This window comes from Halictus rubicundus, chromosome 5 (genome assembly GCF_050948215.1).
Source record: "Halictus rubicundus isolate RS-2024b chromosome 5, iyHalRubi1_principal, whole genome shotgun sequence".
Taxonomy (NCBI): Eukaryota; Metazoa; Arthropoda; class Insecta; order Hymenoptera; family Halictidae; genus Halictus; species Halictus rubicundus.
The window spans coordinates 20,883,963-20,907,498 of NC_135153.1; the positions used below are offsets into that span (position 1 = coordinate 20,883,963).

The 23,536-nt window shown below is 42.9% G+C and overlaps 1 protein-coding gene across 2 annotated transcripts; it reads right to left on the reverse strand.

The window, feature by feature from the left end:
* Positions 1-760: 760 nt before the first annotated feature.
* On the reverse strand, positions 761-22,336 carry LOC143354545 (uncharacterized). Of its 2 annotated transcripts, none has more exons than XM_076788724.1 (4): positions 21,877-22,336; positions 6,812-6,909; positions 5,924-6,127; positions 761-3,120 (listed from the first exon to the last, which is right to left on the reverse strand). In XM_076788724.1, exons 1-4 carry the CDS (start codon positions 21,951-21,953, stop codon positions 2,615-2,617), a joined length of 885 nt encoding a protein of 294 aa, XP_076644839.1. In that variant the 5' UTR covers positions 21,954-22,336; the 3' UTR covers positions 761-2,614. The 2 variants fall into 2 exon arrangements, with proteins under 2 accessions (XP_076644839.1, XP_076644838.1); XM_076788723.1 differs by lacking the exon at positions 21,877-22,336 and adding an exon at positions 10,323-11,048.
* Positions 22,337-23,536: the final 1,200 nt, after the last annotated feature.

Sequence of the window (23,536 nt, forward strand, 5' to 3'; positions counted from 1 at the left end):
CCCCCACAATAACACATACAAAAATGTCTACCGAGCTTTTATTATGTTTTACGGACAATTAAATTCGCTCGCCTGTCATTGAAAAGTCTTCGACAGAGATGTTGCTCTCCCCATCGAGGTTGGATAGGACGCCCTCAGGAAATCTAAACCGGTAACAAGATGGCTGCTCGGAAACGGAAACCGGAAGCTTGTCACTCAAGCTACACCGGCTTCCGGCGTGTCCCGAAAAAGGGAAACGTTATGGAACGGTCGAGGAGAGAAATAAAAAGGAACGAAGGGCTGCAAAAGGGAGGACACTGTCTGCAGCTTATTGTTTGAGCGTATTAACTGCAAACCTAATTTTTGCTGTTAGCTCCATTGTTACTCGGGACACGTCCCAATTAACTCTTCATGATTACCTATTAGCACGTATCTTTGCTACACCTATCGAGTTACTTCGAGATTCTTGGTTAATCAATTTTTAGCAATATAAAAAAAAATTAAAAAATAGCTTGTTGTTTACGAGTAAACTTACATCGATTAATAATTTAACTGTGTGCGTCTTGCTTGTTCAATTGTAATATTGAAACGATGATTATTAGACAGCGGGTTTTATGAGTTTACTGGAAAAATGAGTAATTGAAAACTGTAAAAACAATTTTAAAATACTGTTATAACCTGTTATATCTATTACACGTATTGAGACTGAAAATAAATAGTGTTGCATAAATAATAATATTAATAATAACCAGGGAAAAGAACGAGAGATTGCGATTGTTTAAGATTCAATTTTATTAAATATGTATTTGATATATTAGACTACTATGTATTATACACAATGTACATATATACAACCTATCTAATTAAAGGCGATAAACTGGGATCTCTTCTATCAACTGTTCAAGTGTCACATCCATGATTTATCATCTATACAATATAGTTCCAACAGGCTTCCAACTAACACAGAGACGCGTTTCGTACAAAATAATCGTTCGTACCGTAAGGAACTTAGACGTAACACTGGCCATTTCCTACACATATTACAATAGTCCTCGAACACAGATGTACTCGTTCTAACAAATAATCGATAACATTGTGGGTACCTCTCGCTGAAACTTCTGTTGTTTCGTTCAACGCGTTATCGTCGAAATGAAAATTACGTTGAAATTACAGCGGACATGATCGGATGAAAATTTCAAAATGCTGCGAATCCAAAACCGTTCGAAGTTCTAACGTCCAACATTATTTTCCGTAAAATGATTTCTCGCTTCGAAGAGAAATTGTTTTTCATCGTTTTATCGTGATATCGCGATTAGATTGATAGAAAGCGAGGTGTTCGAGTTACATAAGCGACGAACAATCATTATTCTGTCTCTCTCTCTCTCACACACACACATACACACATACACGCTCTCCATTCCGTCCATACACACTTTTAATCTCAAGGAAACACTCTTCTATTTTTTTCTTCTCTCTTTCGTAGTTCACCGTGGACACGAATTATAATTTGCAAAAATTACGTCAAGTACGAATGTGACATCCCGACGCACACATACGCTACACCAACTAATATCCCCGCTACGGGCGACCATTTTGTCCAAAGAAAGGGAACAACGAACGAAACAGGCTCGAACTCGTGAACAGTGGAATTATTTATTCGACTCTACGTATCTCGTTTTACTTATCTATTTATTTGCGCTAGATCACTTGCCCGCGACTCGTCGCGAACGCCCGGCGGATACGTGCGCGACGATCGCGAGTTATCTTTGGTTTCGCGCGAGTCCGCGCCATTTTCTCCTCGCGTGGTAATCCGCCATCTTGTGCTCGTCCTCTAATCACAGTTCCTCGCCCGCGAACATAACCGATTTCGCGCTTATCCTGGCTCTCTTCGTGAACGCCGGCGAGCGAACATCGAAAGCTTCGGCTTCGGCAGTTGTTTATCCGATTCGTCGTTTAACAATGATCAGTAGACAGCGGATCTTGATGCGTTTACAACAACGATGACTAGATGAAATAGAAAACTGTGAAAACATTTAAGGAATCGAACAATCTGTTTTACGTCCAGCTCGTTACAACTATCGGAAACAGAAATAAATGTCTATGTAGTTCCTGTGTCTTACAATTAAAACAATTTTTATTTTGCATGAAGGTCCGCCGTCTACCGATAACACTTCTTTCCGATATCCTGCGAGCCAAGGAGCTCCCGATCACCAGTCCTCGGACCCCTAATCTACGACCTTCTAGATCAGTGCTGAGGACGGGTGGGGCCCCTCAAACGTTTGCTTCCCCCTCCATCCTATCTTTCTTGCACCTCCGTAACGGCGCTCACCGGAAGGGGACAGTGGGCGCTACGGTAGGGACGGTTTTGTGGCAAACACCGTCAACAAGGTTTCTGCGCGTAGGGCTGGTTCCATCAGCTTCGACTGGCAGGGCATTCCGTCCTTGATCAGCAAGGTTACCGCGACTCCTCTTGGGGGAGCATCCACTTTCTAATCGCACATAAGTCCTCTAACCGATACCGGTATCGTGTGCGCCGAGAAGCTTCCGATCACCATTCCTCGGACCCCTAATCTACGACTTTCTAGACGCTCGAACGCCACCGACACACCGTAAACAGTTCACACGAGTTCGGCGTTTACCACCAGTAAGGTTTCTGCATGTAGGGCGGCATCGGTACCTGGCCGGCGTTAGGGTACGCGGCTGGTTCCATCAGCTTCGACTGGCAGGGCTTTCCGTCCTTGATCAGCAAGGGTACCGCGACTCTTCTGGGGGAGCATCCGCTTCCGCCGGCTTCCACCCTCTCGGTGGCCGCCCTCTTCGTCTTGTACCTGTGATTCTGGAACCAGATCTTGACCTGGGTCGGGGTCAGTCGGATTATCGAGGCGAGATGCTCCCTCTCCGGGGCACTTAGGTATCGTTGCTGACGGAAACGTCTCTCCAACTCGAACGTCTGCGCTTTCGAGAACAACACGCGCCGTTTTCGCTTCTTGTGCTCGGTCTCGTGCGGCTGGCCCTCGTTGTTCTGCTGTTCGTCCTCGAAGTCCACGGACTCCTCCTCCTTGCACTCGTGATTCGTCTCCTGTTTCGGGGCGAACGACAGGTCCGAGATCGTCGGGCTGGTGGAGTCCGGCTGCTGGAGCACTGGAACGGTTCAAACACCTGTGTTATTGCGCGAGCCACACCATTTTCGAAATACAGTTCTAAGGTAAATGATCAATGTCCGATCGCGAGCCGACGCACGGACGTGCTCGGTGATGATAGCAAGACTTCGAGAAATCAATACCGGCCTGCATCTGCCCGCAATCACCGCTAAGAGTCGAAGGGCGGCTCGAAGTGCAGCTGCAGCTCCCGCGAGTCATTTTCTAATGACCCCACCGGTCGGAACGTTTTACGACGAGACAATTAGCGCGCACGCTCTTGTTCTTTCTTTCGTTACATTTGCTCACGATCATTTTCAACACTGAACCTACCGCCGCCGGTCAAAAGGACCGTTTCAGATTTTTTATTTTAGAATTACCCAAATTTTAAAAGTGCTTTTGTGGGAAATGATGAAATAAATATATTTAGGAGAGAATGTATCATAATACGAACCGCACAGAATCCAAATAAATTCAATCTCATCATTTTTACAAGACGACATGTATTAGTTACTTTTCAGGCTCGGTAGGTTTAGTGTTGAAGCGTGTCTGATGGCTGACGAAAATGCATTTGATTTACGCCTAACAATTATTTTGATGACAGAAAGACTGTAAAAATAAACTGAATCTGCTGCAAAAAAACAACTGAAGGCGTATTCTTCCCTGTGGTATTGTAGACAGGGTGTCCCAAAAATGTACTCCCTTGTGAGGAATGATTCCTCAGGTGATTTGAAGTAACTTTTTCCTTTGCGAAAATGCTGTCCGCGGCTTGGTTGATGAGTTATCAACGAAAAACGCGGACCAATCAGAGCGCGGCTACATCGGGCGCGTTCCGGCTCAGCCAATGCCCGTGCCGCGCCGTCCGCAGTAGGCGCACCCTGATTGGTCCGTGTGATTGGTCCGAAAAAGTTGCTTCGAATGATCCGAGGAATCACGGCCTATCGAATACAACAATTTTGGGACGTCAAGACTTTTGCAGTGACCCGAATCAAATGAGAGAATATATTGAAATTTTCCTAGCATTTGACCCGCTTTTATTTGTCCAACGATTCTTGCGGATCTACAACGGAGAGCATGTAGGCGACGCGGATTATTGTGCTGTGCTTAATCCACCAATATTTTGATTAGCTTCTCGCCGAAGTGGCAAATACCACGGTGGCCATGGCAGACACGCTAATTTAATGTACAACGACGAGTTCCCCTGCGTTAGCGAGCACACAATAACGCTTTTGTGAGCGATCCCCGAGGCCGGTTCGGGAGGGTGTGAACCAATATAAAGCCTGTTTGATACTACCCCCGTCGAGCAACCCCATGGGACCGACACTGTATCATTTTCATGGGAGATTAGGCTTCGACTCGCAGTCGTGATTTCAATTAGAGACATCGCGCGGTGATCTCAACGTTTTTGGAACGAAGCTGATCGGCGATCCTGCTTCGGTTTGCTTCGATTGTTAATTATTAAATGATCAAGCGTAATTTAAAACAGCGAAGAATTTTGAAGTGCTATTACTTTTTACTAAACATATTAAGAAAGAAAATAAACATGTGTTTCACTCGAGTTTGTTGTGAGAATCGGTCGCAGAAATTGTAAAAAATATTCGCTGCGAGGAATCTACGCAAAAGGGATCGATTAGGGTGACCCTCGTGGAGGATCCACGGGAATCGGAACGAATTTGCTACCTGTGCGATCGAACGACCGCAGCACAATCCACGAGCACCCTTTTCACGCGCGCATAGGGTGAGAGAGGATCGTTCGATCCTTGATTTTTCTGTGGGGTACACGCGGGACATAACCGGAGAAAGTAGGAGGGGAGGAGAAAGAGAGAAACGAAAAGAGGAGATAAGGAAGAAACCGTGAAAAGAGGCGATAGGCTGCCGGAGGATTTTTTGGGCGTGACGACACCGATTCATCGAGGGCCTACAGGGTGACACGCATCTGTCCTCGAAAGGACATCTGTCCCCGTGCACGGGCCAATCGGTGCGCAGGAGCCACAAGGACCTTTTATAGGACCATTAGATCCTGCTTAGCCGGCGCGGACCAATTGTAGGGTGTTAAATAAATAAGGGTTACGGGACGTGCCCCCTTTCTATCAACGGATCTATGCGAATCGTCTGCTTGTACCGCGGTCAGAGAACATTTCCGATTGTTAAAGAACATCGCTTAAAAATTTCAAGGACAGAGAAATAAAATTACTCCCCTGACCAATTTATGAAACGTATAATATTTCCTCTGCGCCTATGTTCCACCAATCCGATCATCTTGAAACTTTCGTATATATTAGATAGGTAACAGAACATTGTTCTTGAATTTTTTGGAAGTGGTCACTCGAAGGGTTGCGTGCAACCCCCACCCCTAAAAAATTAAATAATTTCTTTCTACCCTTAATAATTTGATCACAATTGTGAAAAAAATATATGACACGGAGGAGGTAAATTCGAATATTTTCGTTTTTCTTCCATCTGAATATCTTAATTAACAACCGAGAAAAAAAATGATACAGTTAAGGTGTTTACCCTTATAATATCCTTAAGGGTTAGCGACTTGAAATTTTGGGGGATTATCTTTCAACCTAAAACCATTGTTTTCCACAGCATAATAATAAAAATTGTGGCCGGTGCCGCTGGACCATTCTTATCCTGCTAAACCCTTTCCCCGTAACGTAGCATCTTTGCTGAAGAAGTTCGTATTTGCGAAATTTACGAAAGTATAATGAAATTTGCTTCGGAAAATCAACAGCCGCTTTTCACGCTTGTTCGTAGCTCGCACGTGTTCATGAAAATGGCGTGGAAGTTAATTTGTTACTCACCGTTCACTTCTTCTAAAGGCTGCGGCAACGTAGTAGGTAACGTTGGTCCAGCCGGCCATCCGAGAAGACCAGGTGGCGGCGGAGGTAGCGTACCCCTGTTCAAATTCGCGTACAACGCCGGTTGCAACATGGCCGTCGTATGCTCGAAGAATTGCTGATAGGCCGACGGAACATCGTTCGCGTTGGGCAGAACAGTGGTGCTACCTGCAACAGAGGATCACGAAAATTATGGAAATTGATCCTCCGACTAAGGTACCGAACGAAACAAACAGCTTGCGATTTCAAATAACAGTTTATTTTATTTTATAATCGCTTGATATAATACTTCATTTTATAATTATTTGCTCTTAACCAGTTAACTGTGGAGTTTAATTTGAAAAATCCCTCACGGCGCGGAATTAAAATCAAGCAATGAGGAATATTATACTTCGAACGCAGGCCAAATGCCGCTATTATATATTTCACGAAAACAGTGAAACAAGATGAGAAAGAATTACGTTTTGATTCGAGAAGAAATTAACAATTCATTAACGTGTATACACGTCGAACGCGCTTAACCGGTTAAATTTGCAAATTTTCAATTTGCTCTCAAATTACTCTTCAAAATTTTGTCAAATGATCAGATTATTCCGAGAATTGTTTCCTCTAACAAACTTGAAATAAAGAAACGTCAAAGTAACATTTGAAATTGCTAATGTTTCATTGCTAATCTACTTTTACTTTGAAACGACGGTATCGAAACTTGCGGTGCGAAATGCATTTCAAATAAAGTTATTTCTTATATCCATTTCGAATAAAATTTGCCCGGGTTAAAAGAATGACCACGGTGACGAACTCTCGAATAAGTTCCATTGTTATAAAGAATTATTTCAAGTCAGTCTGAATTACCTTGGACTTCCGTTTCCTCCTGAGACGGCTTGGAGTCGAGCTGAAGGATGTCGTGGATGTGGAAACTCGTACGGGGCATTTTTATGCTCTCCAATATTCTACAACAGAAAGTGAACGATCGCGTTGAAGAATGTTGCATAAACTATCGCCGGCAAACTAACACTTATCGAGCAATCTACTAAAAAGGACTTCAAAGAGCACTTCAAAAAGAACGGATGGAAAAATCAATTCCGAAAAGTCCTTGTCTAACAAATTGATCTATACGATATTTTTATTTTGTCACATATGTAGATTTGACGGTCAGATAAAACGAATTTTTTTGCACTCGAAGCTATTTTAACTCCAAAACGAAACATTTCTTTCGACCTAGAATATTTCTCTTCTATAGATTTATTTTCATGTTGTACATACTGAAGTTTTTACTAATTTATTGCATACAAACAAATTAAAAAATGTAAAAAATATTTCGAGTGCCAAGGGTTAAGAATGTGCATCATTTTCGCAACTTATTCAAATTACCAACAGAAGAAATACACTTTCATTGACTTGGAAAGTTTTCATTTTGCATAAAGGTCTCGCCAACACTTATCTAATAACAGCCTATTTATTATTTTGATCGTGCTTTTATTTTATCTCGGTGGTCAGGGTGTCGAGTCTAGGACTCGTCGCAGGTGGAAACAAAATAATATACTAAAATCTACTCGATCGCTGGTGAAAACTATCTTACTCCATGCAGCAAAAGTAGAGCGAAATAATAAGAAATTGCGATTCTAGATGGCAAAGTGGGTGCCACGGTGCAGAGACGGTCTAGTTCCGTGTGCGAGGAAGCGGTCTACGTTCATTCGGGGGATGGAAACGAAAGGAGAACGAGATCCTCGGGCCTGGGCGGCCATTGTCGCGTGCTAAAAGCAAGGGTCCAGATACCGCGAGTCGAGAAGTCGCGGACAAAGGTCGGTTTCCGTGCGAATCGATCCAATTGCCGAAAGTTGTCCCGTCGCTTGGGAAAAACGGCGCGGCGTGACGAGCGTCAAGAAGCTAACCGGCCCGTTAAGACCCGATTAGACGCGTCTTTTCCGTCGAGGGACCGGGCTGGTCCGCGGATACCTGCAGTTTTCCTGGCAAACAACCTGTCCCCGACACAGAAGCAGACTCCCGGCATCCCAGTTTAAGCCAAACGACCTATTATCGCGGCACGTTCGGCCACGTTCCTTGCAACGTTTCAACGAACGCGCCCCTCTGTCCCGGAATCTCTCCGAAAAATCGAAACGACGACGTTCCCTCGGGACGTCGACATTTTCTCCGGCCGGGATGCTATCGTGACCGCAAACTTTATTATCCCCGTCAGAACTTTCTCCTCGTCGACGAAGAAAACTAGTTTCTCAGCTTTTTTAGGACGGCGTTTAATGAAACAAGTTCCGTGGAGTACGGAAGATTCTAATGAAACAACTTCTCTAAAATTGACTAATTCCCTCCCCTGGAACGGAACACCTGGCAAACAGTGCTGGAAATCTTTAACGAAACCCTGACGCACGTACACGGCAGAGTTGGGCAACGTTTCATGAATATTTATACTAAACAATTCTGGTAACGACCAACTCTGATACACGGTGACTACCATTAATATTCTGGCACTATTTTTGCAATTTTTAAACAATCGGACCAAACGACTCTTCTTTAGCAATAAGGTCGAGCGACCGTCAATGTTATTCCGATATAAGACGACGAAATAAGAAAATCCTCTTGATCCGAAACACGACGAAAGCTGGTCCCGAGCGATCGCCTTATATCGAAAGAAAACTGTATGGGTCTGGAATAGGACTCCGGCATAGGTCTAGAACTCGCAGGAGCCCGAGGGTTAGACGGTGGTTATTAAATTTTAATTATTTTGTTGCTCTGACGAAGCCAAATAAATTTCGTTATCGAAGAGTTCCTTGGGGGTCAAATTTGACTCGGAGAGCGTCGTATTTTTTCGTACAATTTGTTTGTTTCCTCCCCGAGAAGAGCAACACGTCGAACAAATCGCCGCCGGACCAACGCGCATAACTTTTGACAACGATATCGGAGCCTAATCGAGCGTGAACGGGTCTCGATAAGCGCCGGGCTGATTTCGTTGAAGCCACGCGCAGCAATCCCGGGGGTCTATCGAAATCATCGAGCTTATCGTGCGAATTATCGCGAAATCACAAGATTCACCTTCAGAAATATTTTACATAGATCCTCCTCGGAAAGTACAATCGAATGTTTACTAAATTGGAAAGGAAAGTAACAATAGGGATGCACTTGAAGTCTCATTTCCACTAATCTGTTTGAAAGGCGTTCCAAAAAAGTGTGTGTGTTATTCAAAGAAAGATAAAGTGATCGATAAGGCTTGATTACGATTTGACCTCGATATTGTTCTCCTGTAATTGGACTCGATGTCTCCGGGCTACTATCGCGCTGTAATATCAAGGACGCGGAGAACTACAATGATCAGTAGAACAAAAGAAGACTATAACGATAACAAAGAAATACACAGGAGCAAGCATGTTCTTTGAGCTACCAGCGACGGTGCTGGATCGTTCTTCTAAATTGTTGAACTTGTTTAATATCGAACCAAACGACTTCAGTTTTTTTGGGATGTTAGAAGGTCTAGTTTACTAGGCAATGTGTAAAGGAGATTAATTAAAAATTACCATCGGTCGAAACTGTGAAGAAAAACGTGATGGTCACAATTTTTAACTTTTGAAAATTGAAAATATGCCTTTTGTAGATCTTACGCGTGCGGAAAGTTTCATCGACATCGATTAAAGTTGCTACGAGCTATCAATAATTAAAAACGGCGTCTTTCGATGAACTTTTTTATGCGTCCACCGATTTCGATGGAATTTTGTACGTGCGTACAACTCGTTTAGATTTGCGAAACGCGTGTTCGAAATTTTCGTTACAGATGAAAAAGTTGCAAATAGTGACCTTCGCTTTTCTCTGCCGAATTCCGAGCAATTTAAAAAAATTCTGTCCTACGCATTATCTGGTAAACTGATCCCTCTAACGACTCGAGAAGACTCGAGTTGTTTCGTTCAATTTTAAAAAAGTTATTAGCTTTGAAAGATTGAAAATTGAAGAGCGGAAAACCTGACGTTGAATTACTAAGGAAACAATATTACTATTCAGGAAATTGTTTTTGATTTCTAAATATGCTCAACTACGAAACACTACGGTTAACAGAACGAAAGAAGCCTGTAACTATGACGGAGAAATAAAGTGTCCAAGAGCAAGCATTCTTTTCTTTTTTTTTTTTTTTTTGACTAGCGACGGTACTAGATCAGAGTTCTAACCAAGCAGAAAATTCTTTGCCGTAGTTCTAATACATCTACGAATTTTCTAGTGCGCTCGAAACCGCGAGAGAGTGTACACCAACTGAAACGCATGCGAGGGATACAGTCCGCGTTCGGGGTTGGTCAATAACCGCGGGGGTGGAAAAAGCTTGGTGTACACGTGGTGTGGTGTATTCGGTTTTTGTTATTTCGTTTACCTATTATTGAAAGCAAGGTGGCTGTACCAGACGTGATTCAAGAGACTGGTCGGATAGGATAGCAGCGACCACGGCAGAATCTTATTCTTGTCCGCCATTTTGAAAGGGTTTCGGAGATGTGTTTAGTGGCGTCAGTACATGTTTAGCGAATGTCCTCAATGCTTCACTCGTTTTCACGACGAACTTTATTACTCTCTCTCTCTCTCTCTGTTTATTTGTTTTTTTTTCGGTTTCCTATATAGAGTTATTTGTTTTCTCTATATCTCTCTCGTACCTTCTTTTTTACTCATTCACTCCGTCCACTTTCCGTCCCCTTTCTACTCCTCACTATCACTCGGCGCGGTTCACAAGTTCACACACGTTTTCACAATTCTGCGTATCACAGCTGGTCCTGCCGAATTCATCGTCCAGGCACAACACCGCGAACTAGTCCGGACGGAAAAGGTACTTTTCCGTTTTCCAGTTGAACCCGACACACTTCCCGATAATTAATGTTTCCTTTTGTTTCGTTTTTCTTTTTCTTTTTCTTTTTCGTTCTCCCCGTTGGGGTCCTCGAAGGAAGAGAAGCGGAGGTCGACGGACACGTCGAGAAGTCCTTCCACCGGCGGCTGAAGGGCTCTCCTTGTAGTTTTTGAGTGTCCTCGACGAGCACTTGACGGCTAGTGTTCCCTACCTCCGCGCCGTTTCGGCCGTCAAGCACCCTCGAATCCGAGGGCGGATCTCTTCGGCCAGGGGCGGAGATTCCGAGGTTCACCCCGCACGGCCCCGGAGCCGCGCGACACTCCACCCCTCTCCACGGCCACCCCGCAACCTGGCACTCCTCGACGAGAATTTCTCCACGGGCAATTTCCAGCTCCGACTACGACGCCAGTCGATGATCCTTTCGGACGTCGTAGACGGAAATCAATTTCTATTCTAACTGCGAACCACCGGGACTCGGCTGCGACGCTTCTCCTCTGCGTTCAGAATTCGCGAACCGAACTTTCCTGCGCTTTCCGCGACGCGTTCCTTCATTTTTTACCATCCACAACCCCCTCGCAACCCATTCACGACGTCGGTAAATCTCCGGTTTCCGCTTGCTTTAACTTTTCTCTGAACGAAACTTGCCGATTACAGTTCCTTTGTAACGACGAAACGAGTCGGAGCAATATTAAATACACCCAGTCGAGAAGCGAGCTTTGAGAATTTTTTTTTTTTTTTTTTTGACTTCAACGAATTGTTGTATTAGAAAAACATCTGGTGCAAAAGTTGCGTCACGCTTTCATCTACGAGATACTAAGTTTTCGTTGGGAAATATCCGATGGAAGTGGGGCGGCAACCATGAGACGATTTCTCGAAAATTACTGGAACAATTGTCCGGTTTTTGTCGCAGGATTTCATTCCTAAGCATCATGGTTTTCTTTCGAATAAATGAAAGATATTTTTCGCGCAAAAGTACGACTTTGTCGAGCTCGATTATTAATGAAATGAGTGCACTCGCGTTGATTGACGTTGAGATTGACTTAAAATTGTAGACTGTGGACTGTAATGATATTTCTCGATCGAAACGCTTTGCATTCGAGCTAGCAAGAATTCGTAACAAGAGAAAACCATTGTCCCGTTTCGAGACCTTGAAATATCGATCGGTTACGCGGAATCCAGGGTGTAACTTTCGCTTTATTTTGTATAAAACAATTCGCCGAGTCGCCCGAATTTCTCGGCGATTTGTGCGCATACACGAAAATAAGAAACAGCAGCACGAGAGCGATCTACTTGGATTCAAGAGTGCAGCACAGCAGAACGGTGAATAGGAATTTATTGAAATGAGGAACGCTCGAGGAATATCGTGAACCGAAGCATAGTCCTCGCCCGGCCGAGACCACGATCTACTGGTACCCGAACGGGGGTGAGTTTCCACGGGGTGGAGCATACGTCCGACCAATCGGAGGCCGAGCGCGTCGAGGATCCCAGCGGAGAAGTATTTCGGGGGTTGATTTCAACCCTCGCCGCGGCTCGGCCAATCGGGTCGCTCCATCGATCAGAGCTTTTTACACCGAGAGCATGCTTTCCGTCGAGTGTTAATGCGAAAGAACATTAGCGGCGGTTTTACCGTGTCATTCCGATTTTTTTACTTCGCCTCTTTCCCTGCCGATTTTAGGGGACACCCCCTGCACCACCACCCCCTCCCCACCACCACTCGCAATCAAGATCCATCGATACTTGAAACTGGGTTAAAAGCAATCGTTATTTACCCCGCTCGCCATTATTCCAGACGCTTCGTAACTGTACACCACCTCGTTCCTACCTTTTAATCACACTGGCTCAAGAAATAGGCTGACGCGCACTTACTTGAATTAGGCTGTTCAACGGTGAACCTATCACGGTCAAACAACCGGTTTCCTGTTCCGTAATTGTCGAAATTATTAAAACGATCTCGCAGGAAATCGCCGGACTTCTTGCAAGACGAGTATTTTATCGAGAAATTGAGCACAACGGTCTCCCACGATTTGTATCAAATCGCGTGGAAAGCGGCCCGCATAAACACGCACGCACACGTGGAACATCGCTGCATGGTCAGTCGGTGGACCGCGGTTTAGGAGAGGAAAACAGGTAAGGGACAGGGCCGGCGGCGGAGAGGGTTTCCGGTTTATTCAAACCGGCCTTTGTCAGCTCGCGCTCGCCCCCGGCCACCAACGAAAAAGTCAAAAGTACGGAAGAGGGCGGACCCGTGACCTCCCTGAGTTTTTCTCGTGACTTCTCACCCTCGGATTTATTACCCGTTGGAAAATTTCTGAAAAAAAAACCTGTAGAACTTGTCTCTGCTTTACGACTACCGAAAAGAACTTGCATACGAAACGATGATGAAACGGTCGATTTTTAACAGTAAGATTGAACAGGCGTGACTAGATGCATTTATGACGACTATATAGTAGGTGTACTTTAACCCATTTGCATCATTAGCGTATACATACGTTCAATTTTCCTGGTCATTAGGAGCCGTATGCATACGCTCGACTTTGTTGGTCACTGTCATCATTCGTCAGCTAAAAAATGGAAATGGAGGGCGTTGTTGATGATGAAAGCAGTAATTCTGACTTTTTCTTATAACGCTGAAATATGAAGTTCTTTCGCTTGTAGTAATTTTTGTACTTAAATATAATTAAAAAAAAGTTTGGTGATACAGGTCTTCTTTTCATATTTCCTTGTGATGCGAATGGGTTAAAAGGGGCAGTAGAAGAATGAAAAAATTCTGTTGTATTAGTTTTCACCGTGTGAAGCATGTCAAGAACGCCACGGTTCCTCGAAGACAGCGAGGAAATTCTCGAGGAAGCGAGCGAGCGTCGCGGGGTCGAGAGAAACAGGAAGAAGGACACGAAGAGAGGCACGTTGCGCCGTTTTAACTCGGTTAGAATCGAATTCAACGAGACGCTCTCGTCGGTTTTCCTCCTTTCTTCGTTCCCGGGTTGGAAACTCCAAGCGTCGGACGGCGCGGCGGCGAAAAGCAAAAAGAACAGACGGAGAAGTTCGAGCTCCCCGGGCAATCGAGCAACATTTGCCAGGATCCCACGACTGTTTGGCGATAGCTGTGCCAACTTGTTTCGAGCACGCAACCCAATTTGTCTACGTCTCATTGTTTTACTCCGCGATCGTTGCTTCGCGGTGCCTTCCCGCCGACTCGGTATTGTCGAGGGGATCGTGCCACCAACTATTACGGCCCTCCAATCATCGAGTGCTGCCCTCTCAGACCCTTTTCTCCTCCGAAATTCATTTCGTCCCGATCATTCAATATTTCTCGGCTACATACCAAACTCATTTTTCTTCCTTATTTTCTTTTCGGGGTTTCCAGTCGCAATGACGTGTAAGGTCACGAGTAGACTACAGATTTCATGCGTCTCTAACAAAAACGAGCAGGTGCTATTTGAAACAGTGAAAATACTTTAAGAGTATCGATACATTATTAGGGCTACCGACCTCTCCTCTTCGCGAGAGCAAGATCTGCCATGGGTTTGGCATGTGATTGCACTCATACTTTGCACTCAAATACTGCTAGTTGAAGTGAATTATCACGGAAATATTGATTATATTTTTCACATTATTTTGGTGTTTGTTATAATTAGGTACATGGATATGGCAGTGGATGTGAATATATAACACAGTAGTCTTACTTTCGAGTGTGTTTATGTAGGAAGGTCCTAGAATGTCTGATTAGGTCAACGCGTGTGCGCTGTCCAGACGCGTGTCAGTATTGTGTTTGTAATTATACAGATGTCGTTAGACGGGTATTGCATTGATTTCTACCTTATCGATAGCTTACAGTTACAAGTATATATATAACAGTGTTTAATAACGTTAATTCGTAAACAAAGCAGAATAAAAGAAAAGTATGGTATTTCTGCATTTATTTAAGAGAAAGTTTAAATGTCCAGCACTGGAGGAGCTCCCCTAATGGCCACTTGACTCGCCACTCGAGCATGACCGTGTTTCGATAGCAGAAGTCTAGTGGTGTTCGAGGCTGATTGAAAATTCAGATTCGCATAACATAAACGTGTATTTGTGTCATTGACGATCGGGTCCTCGGAGCAAGACGCAACGAAGGACAGGAAATTTTCGGGGAAATCTTGCGCCGGCACGTACTGGCAATAAATAAGAACCGCCAGGAGCCTCAGGTGTTTGGCAGCAGGTACCGATATTGTGATGGTAATGGGGGATAGACGAAATATCTCGTAAATGGATGAACCTCCATTCATAGCGGCACGTTTCAGCCTCAACACCTGAATCCTCTAGAGTCTAGAGTCTCGAGTGAACCGAACGATGAAGTGGCCATCCGGTGACGAGTACGCGCAAGTGTCCTTAAACTCCGTCCGACGACCGCCTGTTTTCTTTTGCTTTCGAACGCCGAGTGTCGATGGTTTGTAAACATGTTGAATTTTTAAGCAAGCAATCGCTCGACTTTATGTCGGGTTCGAACGAACGTTCGTTCCCCTTTCAATAACGAGTCAGCGACGGAGATTCTGAACAGACTCTAATAAATATGTACTAATTTCTTATAAATTTCTTATAAATTAATTTCTTCGAACAAAATTCTATTTCGTTGTAGTCGATATACGATCGAGATACAATCGAACGAATACGCCTCGAGAACAACGCGGCATTTCCCGCTGAAATTGAGATCGACAGGGATTAAATCAGCAGAGATTGAACATTCATTATAATTGGGGATTTATCTGGTAATTAGCGCTCGCGCGAATCAGCGTCCTCTTAAAAATCTCTAATTGAAAACCCCGCGTAGCGAAAGAGATGCGGATTAGATTCGAGCATTGAAATTCTGATAATCTCGAGCCAAGCTGATTAACTCGAGCAGAGCGTTGATCGTCGCGTATAAGAGGATGCTCGTGCGGTTTCGGGGCAAAGGCCCGGTTAGGCGTTGAGTTAATCCACTGTTGGAACAACCGTCTTTTCTAGTTAATCCGATTGCTTCTCGCTGCATCAGATTTCGTTTGCCAACGTCTTCAGGTTTCTTCCGACAATAAGATTTTTGCTGGTGGCAGGCGGGCAACGGTGAATAGCTGAAGAGGGACAGAGAGAGAGAGAGAGAGAGGGGGGATGGGTCCCTCACCTGGCCACCTGGTAGAGCAATTAGACCCCAACACTGGTAGCAATAAAACCCTCTGTACCGCAACAGTATGCAATAAATTGTCGACGTCATTCTTGGACGACCATGTTTTCCTCTACAAACAAATTTTCCCGGGTGGCCATATTTTACGACCGATGGCATAAATGGTAATCCGCGGTGCGAACTCGTCCAGAAAAAATAGAAAACGCTGCAGCTTCTTCGTATTTCTATCGTTATTTACCGAGTTGTTATTCGTGAATCTTATTTTTGCAATGGACTGAATTGCGATAATTTCAAAAGACAAATTCTTAAAATGTTTAAAACTATAACGTTGTACAGTGAATGAATATTGAAAACGATTTATAGGCATTTTCTGTGCAACTTCGACCAATTGCGATTTTTTTTTTTTCAATTTTCTCCCCACGAGTGAACTTTAACTTCTCGAAAAGACCCAAGTCGTACGGCCCAACGTTTAACCTTTTGCACTCGAGTGGTGATTCTGAAGCGCTACTAGAAATTGTTGTGGCATTATTTCAAAGAAATTACAGAAAATATTACAAAATATATGTTACATTACAAAATTTGTATCGAATAGATTACCAAACATTTAAATATTATATAATAGAAAATATTCTAAGACGGAAGAAACATTTAGTATTAAAGTGAAAATAGCTTCGAGTGCAAAAGGTTAAAAATGATGGTTCCTTTGAAGGTGACCGAACATCGCTGTGATTCACTGTAGGCGAGCGACCAATCCCGTTTACGATTAATCCGAAATTTATGGTGGAAACCAACAGGTGTTGGTACTCCGGCCCTTTCGGTTCTCGCGTGTGTCCGGCACCATGTAACAAGGCGTACCACTCTATACCGAAGAATTCGCCTAACCGATATGCGTGACTGCTCTTAAACGTTCGCTTCCGGTTTCCGGTGCTATCCGCCTAATCAGATATGCTAATCGCTCGAACATTCGCGCCGTCCGCGATATCATTGATTGACTTCCCTGCGGATCCTTTCTTATCGAAACGAAACGGAATCGATTATCGATTTTATTCCTCGAAGGGATTAACTTCGTTCGATCGACGAGGATTAGATAACGCGCGAGAATGGAAAGAATTTTTTTTTCCCCCAGTACCGGCCGTTCCACGTTTTCTTTTCTTGGGTTTTAATCTTCTCAGATTACGGCAAAACCGTTAGGAAACCTCGCGTTATCGTTGCTCGCTGGAAAAATTGTTACTTCTGCAAAATAGTTCTGCGTGCACAAGCGCAATCAGTTGCGCTACGAAAATCGGATAGTTTCCGTCGTTCGGAATCAAACCTATACCAATTTTACCTTTTCAGAAGGAACTTCCGATGCGTTTCCTTTATCGATTCCCGTCGGTGACATACATAAAAATATGGAACGAAACACAGAAAATGTAACTTCAGCACGCAACGTCCACCTAATCTTCGTGTCACTTCTAATGTGACTTTTTTCCATATTGGGAGCACCCGTTTCTATTAATTGTAAGATTAATGAAAACGTTAGATACATTCGGGTTAGCCGCGATTTGATTCGCGATTACAACGAAATCGCTCTGAATCTCGATTCTAGATCCACACGCGACCTATATCCCACCGCTATTACTCGCTGCAGGTCGATCGATACGCGCACAATCGTCCGGACGGTCTCCATTTTTTTCCTTCATTGTCCGACTCGTGTGCTTAACGATTAGATACACACGATATTTAAAAAAAAAGAATAAATGTTTAACCGTCTATCAACGACGTGGTGACACCTTTCCGAAATAAAAACCTACTTAATGTCTCAGCACATTCGACGTTGGATTTTTAAGCTCCTGCGTCGTCATTTTATTTCGAATAGAAAAGAAAATTTGAATCAAATCTTTAGTAAGTAATAGTACCAATTGCTGTACTATACGAACATACATTTGTTGTGAATGTTTTTAATGTTCAAACTCAAAAATGGCCCCTTCGAAAGAGGATTTTAAATTTTACAAATATTTTTACAGACCTTTTGGTCCGTTTGGGAAAGGGCCTAGCCGAATAAGATGGTCAAAACTGCCCTTAGACGTTTTTCAATAATTAATGAACCATTCGAAAGCTGACCAAGAAAAACCTCTCTGAGCCAAATTTCAACCCCCTATCTTGCTCGTGAGGGTAGTTACAGGGTAAATTAGATTTTGAGCTTTTCCGTGCATTTTCCGCACTCTGATGCTTCCCAAAATTCTGAAAAAAATGTGACATATTTTGGACCCTAAGGCGGATTTTTGAGAATTTTTTCCGATTTTTTGGATGCAAACTGTGGTCGTAAAAAATGAAAAACCTCAAAAAAATCGGAAAAATGCAGGTTTCTCAAAAATATGAAAACATGCTATTGAGCTGTTTAGTGCCCCCATAAAGTACCATAACAGGCAGTGTCCTCAATTTTTTTTAGATTTTTTCTTGTGGGCACTTTTTGTCCAGACAAGAAAAACCGAATTTTTTCGACGTTTCTGCTATTAGGAGGAAAGTTACACTTGTTGATTTTATCGCAAGTATATATTTAGTCATTTTTAACGTTATTACATTGAAACAAGTAAGTGTTTGACCTCAGAAATATGTTTTAAGAGAAAAATAAATTCTATTTCGTGCGATATATACCAGAATGTTCGCAACGTTTACAACGTAGCCGGTTGGCCGAGCAGTCAAGGTGTCGGACTACGGAGCGGAAACGCTGGGTTCGAATCCCGTCGAGGGTAAAGTTTTTTTTTCCATACATCATCTTTATTTTTTCAATTTCTTATATAGTTTATTCATGTGATTTTAACAATATTTTTTAAATGTTTTTAAAAAATATTGAGGTAACATTTTTAACTAACTTTTATTTATATTACTCCGATTTGACTTCGAATTTAATGATATTATTTTCTTGGATTAGGCAATAAATTAATATTTATATTATTGTGTTCGTCCACGATTTCCGCCAGATTAGAAATTGCTTGCGAAAATTGGTAAGATTCCGTCAAAAGAATTTTTAAATCTACTTCTGTCATTTCCGGAAAATCCAGAGTATCTACCGAGGATACTGTTTGAAATGGAGTCGTTTTGCAGTTCCAATTATATCCAATTTTTGGAAAGGTTTCGTTGTCTACTTGTTTGTGTAGAAGCTGGTACTTTTGACCTTGTATACTATACATTGCCTCTACAACCCAATGAATTTTCGTGACTTTTCAGGAATAATTCGACTCTTTCGTCGAAAGTTGAGAACGATTACCTTTTAAAGCAGGCATGAGAACTCTGAAACCAAGACCTGTTAAATGAGATGTAACATCTCGAAAACCTCTGTCGACAATACAAAAGTCTCCCCTCTTCAATATGGTTTTCAATCAAGTAACTATAAACGGAAATACATCCTCATGTACGTTACAATAAAGAGGAATGGCTAAGGCTTATTTGTACCTGATACCTCACTTTAAAAATAGTGGTAGTATGTAGCCCTTTTCTTTCAATTTGACAAAAACCAATACTTTGCTGCGCGTTATTTATTCAGAATTCTTCTCATTTCCTCCCTAATTTATGAAGACGTAAGGCTTAGAAACCAGATTAATGAATTTTAATATTAAGAATGTTAGAGAGGACCGTAATGAAGATCATATACAATTAGAGAATCGAGGAAGTGATAGATACTCTAAAACTATATTTACATATATTTTACTCAAAAATGTTTCTTAAATATTTTTAAAACATTAAAAAAATATTTTAAAAATCACATGAATAAACCATGTAATAAAAAATTGAAAAAATAAAGATGATGTATGGAAAAAAAACTTTACCCTTGACGGGATTCGAACCCAGCGTTTCCGCTCCGTAGTCCGACACCTTGACTGCTCGGCCAACCGGCGACGTTGTAAACGTTGCGAACATTCTGGTATATATCGCACGAAATAGAATATATTTTTCTCTTAAAACATATTTCTGAGGTCAAACACTTACTTGTTTCAATGTAATAACGTTAAAAATGACTTAATATATACTTGCTATAAAATCAACAAGTGTAACTTTCCTCCTAATAGCAGAAACGTCGAAAAAATTCGGTTTTTCTTGTCTGGACAAAAAGTGCCCACAAGAAAAAATCTAAAAAAAATTGAGGACACTGCCTGTTATGGTACTTTATGGGGGCACTAAACAGCTCAATAGCATGTTTTCATATTTTTGAGAAACCTGCATTTTTCCGATTTTTTTGAGGTTTTTCATTTTTTACGACCACAGTTTGCATCCAAAAAATCGGAAAAAATTCTCAAAAATCCGCCTTAGGGTCCAAAATATGTCACATTTTTTTCAGAATTTTGGGAAGCATCAGAGTGCGGAAAATGCACGGAAAAGCTCAAAATCTAATTTACCCTGTAACTACCCGCACGAGCAAGATAGGGGGTTGAAATTTGGCTCAGAGGGGTTTTTCTTGGTCAGCTTTCGAATGGTTCATTAATTATTGAAAAACGTCTAAGGGCAGTTTTGACCATCTTATTCGGCTAGGCCCTTTGAGTAAAAACCGGCTGCAATAAATAACATCTCCTTTGTAGAAGAAAAAATTAATTCGTATTGTTATCGCGCCCGATACCAGCGAATGGTTAGAAACGGGTTTTCGTACTTTTGATGAAGTGGTTTTGTAATATATTCAGTTTATCAAATATCTATACACGAAGCACTACTTAAATATTTGGTATTTACGCGTCTCATAATCTTCCAGCGAGTATCGATAGATTCACGAGCGACAAGTCAATGAAATTTCTGGATTCCCAAAAGTGCTGATCCGAATCTCTCGTGTGCTTGAAATAGGTGGATATGGAAACGGTATTGCGATAAAAGACCGTCAGAGATAGCTATAAAATTAATATGACGTGATCGCTTTTCAGTTTGGTGGTACACAAAAGCGTCTGAAATAATATAGGAACAATTCAAAGAACCGGGAGAATTCATTAACGTCCAAAGTATTTTCTAAAATTTGAAAATGACTGTTTTGTTATTTACAATTTCGTAATTTGTACACTTCCTCGACAAAGTTCTCAACGAAAGCTTCGGAAAACGACACATTATCTCAAACAAAATAGAAATAAATTTGATTTCGAAACTGTGATCAAGAAATTCATTTCTGCTTCTTCTGTGATCCCTCCACGGGTCGAAGACGTCCATCATAAACGTCGAGTATTATATTCCCGAGGTGCTACGGCCACCAGAAGGGTTATACACTGCCGATCGCAAAGGAGAGTGAGGGGTGCGCGAAATTCGGGAGCTCGAGAGCCGAAAAAAAAAGTGATTCGAGGGCCCGGTCCTCGAGCGTAGCATCCAAGAATACTTTCTATGACCTTAACATTTCGGGATTGAAGGGACTACACACAGAATGGACGGGGACGTGAATGGGGTGGTACCTTGTGCCTCGTCTAACTTCTTAAACGATTCTTAAACGATGCCGGTGGCTAGGCTTTAACGAGCCGTGCAGAGTTTGGGTCACGTTTGGCCCCGTGGCTTCGAACGCCGTCGAAGAAGGGCCCTTCACGGGGAAGCTTTTCTGAAAAGGGCTTCCCCGAAAGCCCACCCGTCGAGCCACCTACTACGAGACCTACTACGTTCATTCATGACTCCGGGATTCCGCTCCTCCATTGTGACCAGTTCATGAATGAACGTAAAACTCCATTTTTCCGCGGCCGTCTACCCCCTACCCTCCCCCGTACCTCTTCGCTGTGACTCGGCGCGAAGTGACTGACCCTGAAGACTTTCGATTTGTCTGCGAAAGACTCTTGCATTCACTCCGAATTCCCGACCCCCGGTGTATCGTATTTATTTCGCACGATCTTATGCATCTGTGCCAAGAATCGGGTTGTTGGCCAATTACGGAGTTGCAAGGACATTAAAAGAGTTGAAAGAACTCGATCTTTTGGAGATCCTAGCATTTCTAACAAGCGTGCTATCTCTGGTGAGCGTTACCTGTACTCGTCTTCGGCATAGTCCGGTGGAAACAGATGCCAGGTCGCGTCGTAGCACTCGTCGTATCCGTTTGCCATTTTCCTCGAACAAGCGTGTGCGTCTGTCGTCGAGATCCGGCGATTCGAAGCAAAAGTCAAGCTCGACGAGAAAGTCCTGCTCTGTGTTCCCGGTCAGATTCGAAATCGGCTGATTTTTGGTGACGAGTTCATTCGAAATGATATTTTTCCAACAGTTCTCGAACAGAAACTGAACCTGTTCCTTTCACTCGCGCAACGAAATTCCAGCGAAATAAAGGACAATTCAATTCGATTAATAACGCGCAGACAAGACGTTCAACGGTCAGGCGAACGCTTTACGCATGTTCCCACGAAAATACCGGAACCAAAAAATTTCCCGAGGAGAGTACACGCGGACAGGGCAACGCGCGAACGTACGAATTTTTCGGGTCATCCAAACGGCAATAGAGACTCTCACTTACTGAGAACTATATGTGGATATATCGATCACCTATATATTGTATCAAAAATATGGCTACCAGATAGGAGCTCCGGCAACGTTATCTGTTTGATAACACCCTATATAGATTAGTTTGACTACTGTAACGTCAGAGAGTCCCAAATGATATCGGTTTTCCAAAGATTCGATACCGCCACGGAATACTTCTGACAAAAAGCGAAAAAAAGACCACAGCTGACCGCGTCGGCCCTCGGAGCAATACGCCTGGCGGAACAATAGGACGTCAAATGTCAGGGTGTGTCCACACCGAAGCGGCAACCGGCAAATTATAGTCGACGTTGCATGTATCTCGGTAAAAATCACCGATTTTTCCGAATTAAAGAAGCAGAAGGCGACAAGAGGCGACGAAAAGTTGATTCGTGTTGCTTCGGCGTGGACATAGCTTTACAACGAGCTTCTACAACGGTTCCACTTTTCTTGTGAGCCCGACGCAGTCATAAAAGTAAATGTACATTTACAAATTTTAATTTTAATCTTTACAAAGTACATTCTTTCTAATTTCTACAGAATATTACAAACGATTTTAGTGATAGATTTAGAGATTACAAGATTCTCGGGAACAAAGAAGCGAATAGAATGGAGAAACGGAAAAGTTATAAATCGTCGTATCTCGCAGGTATAACGATTTCACGATATCTCGGACCAATGGCGGCAAATCTGTGTTACCGTGTCTGTTCCGGCCAGTCACCGGGAGATCTCAATAGATACGCATTTCTCAGCACAATCTTCGCTGTCGTTACGATTCCAACCCATCCGGTAATTGATTTTTAGTTAATTATTTTCTTCGTAGTTGAAGAGAAACATCCGAAGGGATTGATCTGATCGGAACGTTGTCGTTCGCGTTTTGCGTGCAATAAACAGTGCTGGAACGCCGGTGCTACTTTAGGTGTCAAGGGTTTGACTTAGTTCACAGCAGATAACCAATTGTTGTACTCGGCAATCGGTAGAACCTTACAATTTGTTAATGACAAGAGACCCTCGAGGTGAAGTATCCAGGCTTAGCCGACAAGTGCTACCGAACAGTGCCCGTTACGAGTGCACTGATAAAGTGAAACATTTCCTTCCGTATCTGTATTTATATATGCAACGATCCCGATAAGTAGCCATCGATTTTTCAGGCTCCTGCATCTGCAAAATCGTCCGC

Excerpts from the sequence above, each read along its gene's own strand:
- LOC143354545 (XM_076788723.1), bottom strand. The coding sequence starts at position 10,420 with ATGGCGGACAAGAATAAGATTCTGCCGTGGTCGCTGCTATCCTATCCG. Across the intron at positions 6,128-6,811 it reads GGAGGAAACGGAAGTCCAAG|GTAGCACCACTGTTCTGCCC; the intron begins GTAATTCAGACT and ends CCTCTGTTGCAG. Across the intron at positions 3,121-5,923 it reads GCCTTTAGAAGAAGTGAACG|TGCTCCAGCAGCCGGACTCC; the intron begins GTGAGTAACAAA and ends GAACCGTTCCAG.